Source organism: Coregonus clupeaformis, chromosome 1 (assembly GCF_020615455.1).
Source record: "Coregonus clupeaformis isolate EN_2021a chromosome 1, ASM2061545v1, whole genome shotgun sequence".
In the NCBI taxonomy this organism is placed as follows: Eukaryota; Metazoa; Chordata; class Actinopteri; order Salmoniformes; family Salmonidae; genus Coregonus; species Coregonus clupeaformis.
The window spans coordinates 58169117-58184788 of record NC_059192.1 but is presented as its reverse complement, the minus strand read 5'-3'; the positions used below and the strand labels follow the sequence as shown (position 1 = coordinate 58184788).

Below are 15672 nucleotides of genomic sequence, written 5' to 3'. Positions count from 1 at the left end.
CATGGTGCTTGCCTATGGAGCAGTGAGGGGAACGGCACCTCTGTACCTTCAGGCTCTGATCAGTCCCTACACCCAAACGAGGGCATTGCGCTCATCCACCTCTGGCCTGCTGGCTCCCCTTCCTCTGCGGAAGCATAGTTCCCGCTCAGCCCAGTCAAAACTGTTCGCTGCCCTGGCACCCCAATGGTGGAACAAGCTCCCTCACGACGCCAGGACAGCGGAGTCACTCACCACCTTCCGGAGACATTTGAAACCCCACCTCTTTAAGGAATACCTGGGATAGGATAAAGGAATCCTTCTACCCCCCCCAATTGTAAAGTGGTTATCCCACTGGCTATAGGGTGAACGCACCAATTTGTGAGTCGCTCTGGCTAAGAGCGTCTGCTAAATGACGTTAATGTGCCCTTGAGCAAGGCACTTAACCCTAATTGCTCCTGTAAGTCGCTCTGGATAAGAGCGTCTGCTAAATGACTAAAATGTAAATGTAATGTAATGATTTTATCATGAACAGTTTTGTTAATGGAATCCTACAATATTTCTAATGTGGTATTTGATGAAGGTTATCTACTGCAAATGGTCAGAAGAAAATTTGTATTTGTTGTCGATGAGCCTTACCCTGGTACTGAATTGGTTGTCAGGGGTAACAGAGGACATGTTGAAGTCATGACCACAGGTTCCAGGGGACAGGTTGAGGTTTTCCCCTCTGTAAATGATGTGTGTATAATTGTCCTGGTCCAACGATGGTTCAAGGATGAAGGTCTTATTTTCAAGTGAGATGAAACCCCTGTAAGAGAAGGGAAGACAAGGCAAATCTGGCATAATACATTGTGTGGACAAAGCATTCCGTGACCAGAAGGGGGAAGCCATCTTGGTTCTTGACTGCATGTTGTGGTCAGAAATGTTTGTAACTAGGAAACTGTTTATAGTTTAAAGGTCTTTCACTTTGAGTGAGAACTTTCTCAAAGTCTTGTAAGTGATAGTGCTTGACTTGGGCAGGAGCTCACCGGAACTGAGTAGCAGCGCCTACATTTTTCTACTGCTCCTGTACCTCTTATATAATATTAGCTCAAAAGTATTGTGGAGCTCCTGCACCTAAATATATACAGTATCAGCACCCAAAATGAGTACCAGCACCTATTTCAGTCCAAGTCAAGAACTGGTAAGGGATATTGTATTGATCATCAAGAGAAGTTTCCTTTGTGTGGACTGTGGACTATTGACTTCCAAGGACCAAAGTGTGGAAGGATATTTCTAAGGCCTGCTTATATATTTAGTTTTTTTTTCTCTTTGTACTGCGTTTCCTTTGGATTAATACACAGCCTTAAAACTCAGCTGGTTAAATCAATCTTTATTTAATTTCTTGCAGCTGGATTATTTAGATTTGTTTTATTTCTTACTGGATTTGGGGACTGAACTAATGGCTCTTAGTGAAATAACTCAGTCAATGTAAATGGCCCCACTGACTTACAGTAGATTCAACTCCCAGAAGAGGCTCTTAGGCCAACTAAGACTCTGAAACAATTTGTTTTGGCATTGAAGCCAAGCCACATATTGCTCGTCAAACATCTGTCTGCCTCAAGGATTTTGTGAAGTACAAGATTAAAAAAAGAATTACCAGTAAAACTCCTTGGGGGTGGACTCTTATTCAGGTCAACATTTTTATCACAAATGTATTACCGCTAAATGTTCCTCTTCATTAGCTTTTATTGCGTCGTTAAAAGGTTTCATGGCATATTAAACGTTTTCTCGTCACATAATGCATCTGTAGTTTTGGGGTAATTAAGCAGGAGATGAGCGTACATCAGCAGGCTTTCTGTTGCGGTTTAGACTCAGCCAGGCAGCTTTATTACTTCCAGGTGGCCATTAGGCACAGACACATGCCCAGAGGAGAGTGGAGGAGAGTACAGATAATCACTGGGTGGCCCAGACCAAGACCATGTTCTCCGTCTAGGGATCTCTTATACACTTTTGGTGGACTCTTCTATACTCTTGGGTAAGTGGACACTCATACCTGCTTGTTGACAGAGCTTTAATGGGTTAAAGGGCGATTCCACTCCAGCTGAAAATATTTTTGGTATCACAGATTGTTCTGGCAATTTTCACATAAACTTCATTGGGAGGAAGGATAATTGAGATGCTTTTGACATTTGTATCACAAAACATTTTTCTGAAAATATAATGAAAGTGGCCATCTATACATGCCTTATTTATGACCCTATGATCTGTGAACAGTACATGATACAGACAACATCTTGGTGTCACTATACTCCTTTTGGTGTGCTCTAAAATATGGAGTATGTCTTTGATTCTGAAATAAACATTTTCACATTCAAATGGTTTGTGATACACATCCTTCCTCCCAATGAAGTTCATATGTGAGAATTGCCAGACAATCTGAGATCCCAAAAATATTTTCCGCTCCTGCTGGTGTGGAATTGCCCTAAAGCAATATAGGTAATGCTGAATGAATAACATGAATAGAAAATGCTGTGGGTCATGACTGTGGCCACTTACACAGAATGTCTGACTGAGGCTTCTGGGATCCTATAGACTGAAGTGTTACTTACCGGAAGCCAGAGCAGGTGCTGAGAGTAACGTCAGAGTTAGCGTGGCCCTCCACTTCTCCATGGTAGTAGCAGTTCTTCTGAAAAATACCAACATGACACTCAAGTCAGGACGTTCTTTAATATACTATAGTATACTTACAGTTGAAGTCGGATGTTTACATACACTTAGGTTGGAGTCATTAAAACTTGTTTTTCAACCACTCCACAAATTTCTTGTTAACAAACTATAGTTTTGGCAAGTCGGTTAGGACATCTACTTTGTGCATGACACAAGTAATTTTTCCAACAATTGTTTACAGATAGATTATTTCACTTATAATTCACTGTATCACAATTCCAGTGGGTCAGAAGATTACATCCACTAAGTTGACTGTGGCTTTAAACAGCTTGGAAAATTCCAGAAAATTATGTCATGGCTTTAGAAGCTTCTGATAGGCTAATTGACATCATTTGACTCAATTGGAGGTGTACATGTGGATGTATTTCAAGGCCTACCTTCAAACTCAGTGCCTCTTTGCTTGACATCATTGGAAAATCAAAAGAAATCAGCTAAGACCTCAGAAAAACAATTGTAAACCGCCACAAGTCTGGTTCATCCTTGGGAGCAATTTCAAAACGACTGAAGGTACCACGTTCATCTGTACAAATAATAGTATGCAAGTATAAACACCATGGGACCACGCAGCCGTCATACCGCTCAGGAAGGAGAGGCGTTCTGTCTCCTAGTGATGAACATACTTCGGTGCGAAAAGTGCAAATCAATCCCAGAACAACAGCAAAGGACCTTGTGAAGATGCTGGAGGAAATAGGTACAAAAGTATCTATATCCACAATAAAACGAGTCCTATATCGACATAACCTGAAAGGCCGCTCAGCAAGGAAGAAGCCACTGCTCCAAAACCGCCATAAAAAAGCCAGACTACGGTTTGCAACTGCACATGGGGACAAAGATCGTACTTTCTGGAGAAATGTCCTCTGGTCTGATGAAACAAAAATAGAACTGTTTGGCCATAATGACCATCATTATGTTTGGAGGAAAAAGGGGGAACTTCCAAGCCGAAAAACACCATCCCAACCGTGAAGCACGGGGGTGGCAGCATTATGCTGTGGGGGTGCTTTGCTGCAGGAGGGACTGGTGCACTTCACAAAATCAAATCAAATCAAATCAAATTTTATTGGTCACAGCCATGATTAGCTGTTCAGGAGTCTTATGGCTTGGGGGTAGAAGCTGTTGAGAAGTTTTTTGGACCTAGACTTGGCACTCCGGTACCGCTTGCCGTGCGGTAGCAGGGAGAACAGTCTATGACTAGGGTGGCTGGAGTCTTTGACAATTTTGAGGGCCTTCCTCTGACACCGCCTGGTATAGAGGTCCTGGATGGCAGGAAGCTTGGCCCCAGTGATGTACTGGGCCGTACGCACTACCCTCTGTAGTGCCTTGCGGTCGGAGGCCAAGCAGTTGCCATACCAGGCGGTGATGCAACCAGTCAGGATGCTCTCGATGGTGCAGCTGTATAATTTTTTGAGGATCTGAGGACCCATGCCAAATCTTTTCAGTCTCCTGAGGGGGAATATGTGGCATCATGAGGAAGGAAAATTATGTGGATATATTGAACCAACATCTCAAGACATCAGTCAGAAAGTTAAAGCTTGGTCACAAATGGGTCTTCCAAATGGACAATGACCCCAAGCATACTTCCAAAGTTGTGGCAAAATGGCTTAAGGACAACAAAGTCAAGGTATTGGAGTGGCCATCACAAAGCCCTGTCCTCAATCCTATAGAAAATGTGTGGGCAGAACTGAAAAAGCGTGTGCGAGCAAGGAGGCCTACAAACCTGACTCAGTTACACCAGCTATGTCAGGAGGAATGTCACCCAACTTATTGTGGGAAGCTTGTGGAAGGCTACCCGAAACGTTTGACCCAAGTTAAACAATTTAAAGGCAATGCTACCAAATACTAATTGAGTGTATGTAAACTTCTGACCCACTGGGAATGTGATGAAGTAAATAAAAGCTGAAATAAATCATTCTCTCTACTATTATTCTGACATTTCACATTCTTAAAATAAAGTGGTGTTCCTAACTGACCCAAGACAGGGAATTTCTACTAGGATTAAATGTCTGGAATTGTGAAAAACTGAGTTTAATTGTATTTGGCTAAGGTGTATGTAAACTTCCGACTTCAACTGTAACTTTTGTTTCACCAATGGTCAACCACGGAGAAGTGGAAAGGAAGCCATCAAAGTGTACAGACACATAATGAAGCTATTGTCTGTCTGAGATAGCATGATGAGGAGGAAGTATCTGGTTTGGAGTGAAAACAAATACTCCAAGGCCAACTGCTTTGTTAGCCAAAAGTCAGTTTGAAAAATACTGAACGTCAGTACTGAATTGTGAGAGGAAATACTTGAGGCTGGCATTTTCCGTAGCCAGTTCATACTTTTTCACAATCACTACAGCTGTACTGACTTGACTCCAAAAGAGAAGCCTTTACTGCTCTGCAAGGAGATGGGACTCTTTATGTGAAACCTTTTGAAATAGCATTGCTATGAAAATACTTTGCTGAGTCACAAACTAATGGCCTTGACATCCATTACATTAAACATGTCGGTGCCATAGACATACTGTACAATATAAAAAGTATGTGGATTCGACCATGAAGAGAATGACATTTATATCCATATTTATGCATTTCTCTGTAGTACAGATCAGGGACCCATGATGAAATTCTGTTACTGCAATTCCTTTACCGGGTGTAAATCCACTTCACTTATTGCAGTTCAATAACCAAAATAGATTTTTTCAAAGTCAATGTGTCATGTCATAGCTGACACCCCATTCTTTCTGTAGACATTGTTGAATCTTAATTCGGAGCAGATATTTAACGGAGATTTTGGAAAACGTGAACACAAAAAACTGAGGGAGATTTTACTGAAATTCTGTAAACAAACATTGCATCTGCACAGTTCTTCCAGTAAATGTGTTTTTGTAAAATGTTCAGTTTAAATTATTAAAAGTAATCCTTGTGCATAGAGTTGTATGGTTTGTTAAACATTGAAATCAATGTTTTTTGTTTGGCATACATATTAAGTGAAAAATCTGAGTCTCCGCGCAATTATGTTACCGTGGAATTGCCCTTTTTCATATGTCAAACTTCTTAAACTTATGTGTAACTCTGGAGAAAGTGTAGGGAAACAGATGAAGTAGACGGTGTACTAAGATACCAAAAAACTAAGTGGCTGTGTCCGAAATCTGTCTTGCCTACTACTTACTAAAACTACATACTTTGTACTAATCATACTATATACTATTTAGACCGTACTGTTTAGTAAAAATGAATGCAGTGAGCAACAAATATCAATACTAGGCTTATCCTACTGAGAATGTGTCATCTAATCCGCAATTGCGAATTTGTTCATTTTGAAACAGTACGTCCCCTCAGCTGATTATCAGCTGTTGTCAGACACACGTGGTTCTCTGAAGACGATTCTCTTCCTCACCGGACACCTCCGATCTCCAGCCCCATGGGCACCCCCACAGCTAACACACACAACTTATTCCACCAATACTACACATTCCTTCGCCTCATGCCCTCCTACACACTGCTGCAACATGCCCATAAACTTGACACCTAAAACACTGTAGTATTTTCAGAACAAAAGCTCTCGTGGGGTAACTTACACTTCCTAACTTGACCTTGTTGGGCAACAACTCTACATCAAAACTCAGCAAGACAGACAATGTCTTCTCCGTTTCCCCACGCTCTCCACCGGATCTGCGTCGCACCAAGCACCAGGCATCACAGACACCGGCAATCTTGAATTTCAACTGATCCTCCTCAACACTTAATGCCACCCCCGTTATCACTCCTTTCAACGGCGCCCTGCTACGGAGAGCAAAGCAAGTCACATTTATTGTCCCTAATCATGTGATCCGGAGCGCCCGCTCCCTCTGGACTGAAGAAACTCAATATATCATCACTAGTCCACTCCGAGTTACTCTCACAAACTCAACAGTCCCCAACATCTTCTCCACCCAACCTGACACCACATATGCAAGGATCCATTCTCTCCAAAAATCTCACTCCCACTGGGCGAGAATCATCCTTTTTATCCTTGGGATGAGGGCCCAACTCGACGGTCCTCACCGCAGGTACTACATCCTTACTCTCACCAGGTTCCATCTCTGAGCTACTAAAGCACGTCTCCCTCATTTTGCACTTGACGCCAACCCTCCTCACCACACCGCTTTCCTCTACACTCTGCTCCTTTTTCGGCAGTCATCACCGCACCTGCCACCACAATTAATTCACCCTCACTCTCGTCACTGTTCATAGTTCTATGTGATCCTCCATTCCATATTCCCTCAAAACATCTTCCACATCTTCTCCTTTTTTCCTTATCCGCCATCTTCTCATTCACCAGATCTTCCAGAAGGCTTGTGCATCCTTTATAATATGTTCAACTTTCTTCCTTTTTTCCTTGTCCTCCATCTTGCTTTGTGCTACTGGCCCAGTTCTCCCATGCTAGGGTTAGAAAATTCCGGGAACTTTCTGGTTTTCCAGATATCCTGGTTGGATTCCGGATTTCCTGCTTATTCCCTTCTGATTCTGGGATACCTCCAACTGGGATTTCGGGAAAGTTTATTTTCCAACCCTAGCCCAGCTCTAACACTAGACTTAAATAATCAACATAACGAATCACAGCTATAGGCTATATGATTTGTAATCAGGTATAAGCTGGGCTGGAACAAAAGCTTATACACACTCCTGCCATTCAGATCTGGAGCTGTCCACCCTTTTAAGTCATTATTCTGTACTATGGATACAATTCATTTAAATGGTATTGATATATAACACATGCTCCACTCTCAAGTTGAAGTTGAACTTGTTAAGAAGAAGGGAGCAGCTGCGGACCAGAAGACTGGTGTGCAAAGCTGTCAAGAGTGTGCAAAGCTGTCAACAAGGCAAAGGGTGGCTATTTGAAGAATATATTTTGATTTGTTTAACACTTTTTTGGTTACTACATGATTCCATATGTGTTATTTCATAGTTTTGATGTCTTCACTATTATTCTACAATGTAGAAAATAGTAAAAATAAGGAAAAACCCTTGAATGAGTAGGTGTTCTAAAACGTTTGACCGGTAGTGTAGGTCCTGGATGGCAGGAAGCTTGGCCCCAGTGATATACTGGGCCTTATGCACTACCCTCTGTAGCGCCTTATGTTCAGATGCCGAGCAGTTGGCATACCAGGCAGTGATGTAACCGGTCAGGATACTCTCAATGGTGCAGCTGTAGAACTTTTTGAGAATCTGGGGACCCATGCCAAATATTTTCAGTCTCCTGAAGGGGAAAAGGTGTTGTCGTACCCTCTTCACAACTGTCTTGGTGTGTTTGGACCATAATAGTTTGTTGGTGATGTGCACACCAAGGAACTTGAAACTCTCGACCCGCTCTAGTACAGCCCTGTAGATGTGAATGGGGGTGTGTTCGGCCCTCCTTTTCCTGTAGTCCACGATCAGCTCCTTTTTCTTGCTCACGTTGAGGGAGAGGTTGTTGTCATGGCACCACACTGCCAGGTCTCTGACCTCCTCCCTATAGGCTGTCTCATTGTTGTCGGTGATCAGGCCTACCACTGTTGTGTTGTCAGCAAACTTAATGATGGTGTTGGAGTTGTGCTTGGCCACGCAGTCGTGGGTGAACAGGGAGTACAGGAGGGGACTAAGCACGCACTCCAGAGGGGCCCCCGTGTTGAGGATCAGCGTGGCAGATGTGTTGTTGTCTACAGTTACCACCTGGGGGTGGACCGTCAGGAAGTCCAGGATCCAGTTGCAGAGGGAGGTGTTCAGTCACAGGGTCCTTAGCTTAGTGATGAGCTTTGTGGGCACTATGGTGTTGAACGCTGAGCTGTAGTCAATGAACAAAATTCTCACATAGGTGTTCCTTTTGTCCAGGTGGGAAAGAGCAGTGTGGAGCGCAATTGAGATTGCGTCATCTGTGGATCTGTTGGGGCGGTATATGAATTGGAGTGGGTCTAGGGCTTCTGGGATGATGGTGTTGATGTGAGCCATGACCATCATTTCAAAGCACTTCATGGCTACCGACGTGAATGCTACGCGGCGGTAGTCATTTATGCAGGTTACCTTCAATTTCCTGGGCACAGGGACTATGGTGGTCTGCTTGAAACATGTAGGTATTACAGACTCGGTCAGGGAGAGGTTGAAAATGTCAGTGAAGGCACTTGCCAGTTGGTCCGCGCATGCTTTGAGTACACGTCCTGGTAATCTGTCTGGCCCCGTGGCTTTGTGAATGTTGACCTGTTTAAAGTGTGATCACACAGTCGTCCAGAACAGCTGGTGCTCTCATGCATACTTCAGGGTTGCTTGCCTCGAAGCGAGCATATAAGGCATTTAGCTCATCTGGTAGGCTCGCGTCACTGGGCAGCTCGCGGCTGGGTTTCCCTCTGTTGTCTGTAATAGTTTGCAAGCCCTGCCACATCCGACGAGCATCAGAGCCGTTGTAGTAGGATTCAATCTTAGTCCTGTATTGACACATTGCCTGTTTGATGATTCGCCTGAGGGCGTAGCTGGATTTCTTATAAGCGTCCGGATTAGTGTCCAGCTATTTGAAAGCGGCAGCTTTAGCCTTTAGCTCGGTGCGGATGTTGCCTGTAATCCATGGCTTCTGGTTGAGATATGTACGTACGGTCACTGTGGGGACGACGTCGTCGATGCACTTATTGATGAAGCCGGTGACTGAAGTGGAATACTCCTCAATGCCAATGGATGAATCCCGGAACATATTCCAGTCTGTGCTAGCAAAACAGTCCTGTAGCGTAGCATCCGTGTCATCTGACCACTTCCGTATTGAGCGAGTCATTGGTACTTCCTGCTTTACTTTTTGCTTGTAAGCAGGAATCAGGAGTATATAATTATGGTTAGATTTGCGAAATGGAGGGCGAGGGAGAGCTTTGTATGCGTCTCTGTGTGTGGAGTAAAGGTGGTCTAGAGTTTTTTTTCCTCTGGTTGAACATGTGACATGCTGGTAGAAATGTGGTAAAATGGATTTAAGTTTCCCTGCATTAAAGTCCCTGGCCACTGGGAGCGTCTCTTCTGGATGAGCATTTTCTTATTTGCTTATGGCCTTGTACAGCTCGTTGAGTGTGGTCTTAGTGCCAGCATCGGTTTGTGGTGGTAAATAGATGGCTATGAAAAATATAGATGAAAACTCTCTTGGTAGATAGTGTGGTCCACATTTTATCATGAGGTACTCTACCTCAAGCTAGCAATACCTTGAGACTACCTCAATATTAGACACTGCACACCAGCTGTTATTGACAAATAGACACACACCCCCACCCCTCGTCTTACCAGACGTAGCTGTTCTGTCCTGCCAATATATGCAAAACCCAGCCAACTGTATATTATTTGTGTCGTCGTTCAGACATGACTCTGTGAAACATAAGATATTACAGTTTTTAATGTCCAGTTGGTAGGATAGTCTCGAACGGAGATCATCCAGTTTATTCTCCAGTGATTGCACGTTGGCCAATAGAACGGATGGTAGAGGCAGGTTACCCACTCGCCGACAAATTCTCACAAGGCACCTCGATCTCCGCCCCATGTATTTCCGTAATTTTCTTCACGCGAATGACGGGGATTTGGGCCAGGTCTCTGAGAAGCAGTACAGTTGAAGTCGGAAGTTTACATACACCTTAGCCAAATACATTTAAACTCAGTTTTTGACAAGATAATCTGTTAACATCTCTTCCTACTTTACTTTATACCACCAATCATGTTCTGAAGAATGAGGAACATCACTGTGTATTTTAGCTTTGAGGAAATTAGATTGTCAATCAGTGCCAAATCACAAACCATTTCCCCTTCCACCTGCCAAGCACCTGTCGAACTGTCCTCACCTCTGCTCAATTAAGTCAGCTGTGAAGGGGGAACAAGCCTGCTAACTATGTTAAGCGAAAGGCTTTTCAAAATCACTAATGAGGCTTGGTTGGCTTGATTATGAATGCTTCAACACATTGTAACTGAAGGCTGGCCTAAAACAGACGCTGTGTTGTCCTGTTGTCAAACCATCCTTCAACAGTTAACCTAATTACTGTAAGGAAGAGTATAAAAAGTTCAGTTGACCCAGATCTGAGAGCTGGCACTAGCATTCACGTACTTACTGTACCTACTAACTAGATCAAACTGTAAGCTAATGAAGCAAAATGGCCTTGACAGCCATTGGAATATAGCATGTTCGGGTCTTGGATGACTTACAAGCACTCTGCTTTGTGCAATAATGTACAGTTGAAGTCGGAAGTTTACATACACCTTCGCCAAATATATTTAAACTCAGTTTTTCACAATTCCTGACATTTAATCCTAGTAAAAAAATCCCTGTCTAAGGTCAGTTAGGATCACCACTTTATTTTAAGAATGTGAAATGTCAGAATAATAGTAGAGATAATTATTTATTTCAGCTTTTATTTCTTTTATCACATTCCCAGTGGGTCAGAAGTTTACATACACTCAATTAGTATTTGGTAGCATTGCCTTTAAATTGTTTAACTTGGGTCAAACGTTTCCGGTAGCCTTCCACAAGCTTCCCACAATAAGTTGGGTGAATTTTGACCCATTCCTCATGACAGAGCTGGTGTAACTGAGTCTGGTTTGTAGGCCTCCTTGCTCGCACACACTTTTTCAGTTCTGCCCACACATTTTCTATAGGATTGAGGTCAGGGCTTTGTGATGGCCTCTCCAATACCTTGACTTTGTTGTACGTAAGCCATTTTGCCACAACTTTGGAAGTATGCTTGGGGTCATTGTCCATTTGAAAGACCCATTTGCGACCAAGCTTTAACTTTCTGACTGATGTCTTGAGATGTTGCTTCAATATATCCACATAATTTTCCTTCCTCATGATGCCATCTATTTTGTGAAGTGCACCAGTCCCTCCTGCAGCAAAGCACCCCCACAGCATAATGCTGCCACCCCCGTGCTTCACGGTTGGGATAGTTTTCTTCGGCTTGCAAGCAACCCCCTTTTTCCTCCAAACATAATGATGGTCATTATGGCCAAACAGTTCTATATTTGTTTCATCAGACCAGAGGACATTTCTCCAAAAAATATGATCTTTGCCCCATGTGCAGTTGCAAACCGTAGTCTGGCTTTTTTATGGCGGTTTTAGAGCAGTGGCTTCTTCCTTGCTGAGCTGCCTTTCAGGTTATGTCGATATAGGACTCGTTTTACTGTGGATATAGATACTTTTGTACCTGTTTCCTCCAGCATCTTCACAAGGTCCTTTGCTTGTTGTTCTGGGATTGATTTGCCCTTTTCGCACCGAAGTATGTTCATCTCTAGGAGACTGAACGCATCTCCTTCCTGAGCGGTATGACAGCTGCGTGGTCCCATGGTGTTTATACTTGCATACTATTGTTTGTACAGATGAACATGGTACCTTCAGGCGTTTTGAAATTGCTCCCAAGGATGAACCAGACTTGTGGAGGTCTACAATTATGTTTCTGAGGTCTTGGCTGATTTCTTTTGATTTTCCCATGATGTCAACCAAAGAGGCACTGAGTTTGAAGGTAGCCCTTGAAATACATCCACAGGTACACCTCCAATTGACTCAAATTATATCAATTAGCCTTTCAGAAGCTTCTAAAGCCATGACATCATTTTCTGGAATTTTCCAAGCAGTTTAAAGGCACAGTCAACTTAGTGTATGTAAACTTCTGATCCACTGGAATTGTGATATAGTGAATTATAAGTGAAATAATCTGTAAACAATTGTTGGAAAAATTACTTGTGTCATGCACAAAGTAGATGTCCTAACCGACTTGCCAAAACTATAGTTTGCTAACAAGAAATTTGTGGAGTGGTTGAAAAAGTAGTTTTAATGACTCCAACCTAAGTGTATATAAACTTCCAACTTCAACTGTAAATAGCATGATACCTGGCTCTAACTTGAGATACAGTCTTGATTTAATTGTAATTTTTTGTCAACGATTTACACAAAATACTCTGTAAAGTCAAAGTGAAAGAAAAATTCGAACATTTGTAAAATAATTATGAAAAATAAAACAATAATATAGCTTGATAAGTATTTAACACCCTGAGTCAATACATGTTAGAATCGCCTTTGGCAGCGACTACAGCTATGAGTCTTTCTGGGTAAGTTTCTAAGAGCTTTGCACACCTGGATTGTACAATATTTGCACATTATCCTTTTAAAAATTCTTCAAGCGCTGTCAAGTAGGTTGTTGATCATTGCTAGACAGCCATTTTCAAGTCTTGCAGATTTAAGTCAAATCCTAGGTCACTCAGGAACATTCAATGTCGTCTTGGTAAGCAACTCCAGTGTATATTTGGCCTTGTCTTTTAGGTTATTGTCCTGTTGAAAGCTGAATTTGTCTCCCAGTGTCTGTTGGAAAGCAGACTGAACCAGGTTTTCCTCTAGGATTTTGCCTGTGCTTAGCTCAGCCGTTTCTTTTTATGCAAAAAAAACTATCTAGTCCTTGCCGATGACAAGAATACCTTAAAGAATATTATTTTCCAGTTTTAATTCAGTGCCTTATTGCAAACAGGATATACATTTTTGAATTTTTGTATTCTGTACAGGCCTCCATCTTCTCACTTTGTCAATTAGGTTAGTATTGTGGAGTAACTACAATGCTGTTGATCCATCCTCAGTTTTCTACTATCACAGCCATTAAACTCTGTAACTGTTTTAAAGTCACCATCGGCCTCATGGTGAAATCTTTTAGTGGTTTCCTTCCTCTCCGGCAACTGAGTTAGGAAGGACGCCTGTATCTTTGTAGTGACTGGGTGTATTGATACACCATCCAAAGCCTAATTAATACATTCACCATGCTCAAAGGGATCTTCAATGTATGCTTTTGTAAACAATTTTACCCATCTACCAATAGGTGACCTTCTTTGAGAGGCATTAGAAAACATCCCTGTTCTTTGTGGTTGAATCTGTGTTTGAAATGTACTGCTAGACTGACGGACCTTACAGATAATTGTATGTGTGGTGTACAGAGATTAGTTAAATCATTCAAAAATCCTTTCAAACTATTATTGCACACAGAGTGAATCCATGCAACTTATTATGTGACTTGTTAAGCAAATTTTTACTCCTGAACTTATTTAGGCTTTCCTTAACAAAGGGGTTGAATACTTATTGACTCAAGACATTTCAGCTTTTCATTTTTAATGAATTTGTAAAAGTTTCTAAAAACATAATTCCACTTTGACATGATGGGTTATTATGTGTAGGCCAGTGATACAAAATCTCAATTTAATCCATTTTTAATTCAGGCTGTATCACAACAAAATGTGACTCATTTCAGGAAACAAGGCGTATGTCACGTGCCACTACTTCACAGGAGAGCCATTGGAAAACTAAACAAAACAAAAAAATTCTAAATGCATTTTTTTTGGCAGAAATGCCTTCAGGAACATGTGAACTTTAATATGCCTTAATTAACAAACTTGTATGCCATCTGTAAATACGAATAATATTGTTAAATTAGGAGCCTAGTTGGTTTAGCCATGGAAAAAGACAGGAACCTTCCCGCTAACCATGATTGGCTGAGATAATAGGTGGGCTGGACATGCCGAGAGATGAGTTCGGATTGGTCTGCCATGTAGCACGCTTCTGTCTATAACATGAGCTGGTCAGTATGTGTAGGTAATCCTTTCTAACACAGCTTTTTTGAAAGATATCACGTAGTAGAACTGTAAAAGTGTGGCTCTCCACTTTCTGGAGGACCGAGTTTTGAAATCAGTGGAATTAGAGTATGCTAGCTAAGGAGATGGAGAAAATTCTGGCGTTTGATTACAAATATGCAGAGGAAGTCGAAAAGAGAACACACAGAAGGCTGTTGTATAAAACACCTGTCTCTGGATTACATCTTCAAACTAAGGCAACCATGGCATCCGGGACAGAGAGGGAGAAGCGTCCATTCATGTTTACGGGTAAGAGAGTCTAGCTAGCTACATTTTCAGATATTATATGTTTCAAATTTTGTCAGAAAGTAATTTTCAGTTCAAGTTAAAGCGTACTGTTATCTATCTAGCTAACGTTAGCTGGCTGGCTCGCTAGCTAAAGTTACGTGTATGATCTGTGTAGTAATATTATTCTTATCTCAGAGCCATTTGCATTGCTAGTTATAGCCTAATGTTAGCTAGCTAGCTAACATTCAACCTGGATTGTTAGCTACATGCCGATTCATGCAGGGTAGTAACGTTATGACTTGGGATTATGGTTCATTGTTTAGATAGCTAGCTACATGTCTAAACAAAAGACTCCACTATGCAAGTAACCATTTCAATAGAATGTTCATGATGTCACTGCGACAACTGTCAATAGACGTAGCTGGTACATTTGCTCTGTTTATCTACTCCGATTTCAGAGCACTCTCGTCTGAGTGTGCCAGAGAACAGAATAATTTACGAATTTACGAACGCTCAACACCCGTTGAATATGGCCGGTGTCAGTAAACGTTTGCAAAAAAGCGTAATTTAATTGTTGCCAGCAGCACAGTTACAGTCACCAATGCTCTGGATAACATAAAAAGCCTACCCTGATCTGCTAGGGCGAGTAAAATGGTCAGAGTGAGCTGTTCTCTCATTTGTGTCTGGAAGTAGCTCGCAAGCTAGCCAGTTAGCTTGGGTGCTTGACTGCTGTTGTTAGGTCAGAATGCTCGGTTCAACCCTACTCCTCGGCCAGAGCGTCCAGAGCGAAACACTCTGAATTTACGAATGGACAATCTGACAACGCCCAGAGCACACTCTGGCACTCCACATTGAATTTACGAACACACCCGTAGTATAAACCAGCCTTTAGTCTTCAAATCTTTGGTTGTTTAGTACTTGGCCTCACATGTGAATCCTTAAAGAGATGGTTGGGGCTAAGGCTTAAGAGGATGTGAACGATGCTGAATGGGTGTAGACAAAGAAGAGATCTCCAGTAGGTTTACCAAAACATTTAAGGGCCATTTTCTCAAAAGTGAGGTTACAAGTTTATCAACTTTCAAAGCATAATTATTTTCCCATTGTTCCTCAAATGTAATGTATGATATGCCATTTTGTAGCTCTAAGACT

The 15672-nt window shown here is 42.0% G+C and overlaps 1 protein-coding gene across 2 annotated transcripts in view; it reads right to left on the bottom strand.

The window, feature by feature from the left end:
- The window catches only part of LOC121571143 (disintegrin and metalloproteinase domain-containing protein 12), a 168457-nt gene that overhangs the window by 61940 nt on the left and 90845 nt on the right, over positions 1–15672 (bottom strand). For both annotated transcript variants that reach the window (XM_041882461.1, XM_041882470.1), the window contains exons 5-6: positions 2568–2644; positions 616–784 (exon numbers count right to left, since the gene is read on the bottom strand). In XM_041882461.1, coding sequence (XP_041738395.1) covers positions 616–784; positions 2568–2644 — 246 coding nt within the window. The remainder of the gene's footprint in view (positions 1–615; positions 785–2567; positions 2645–15672) is intronic.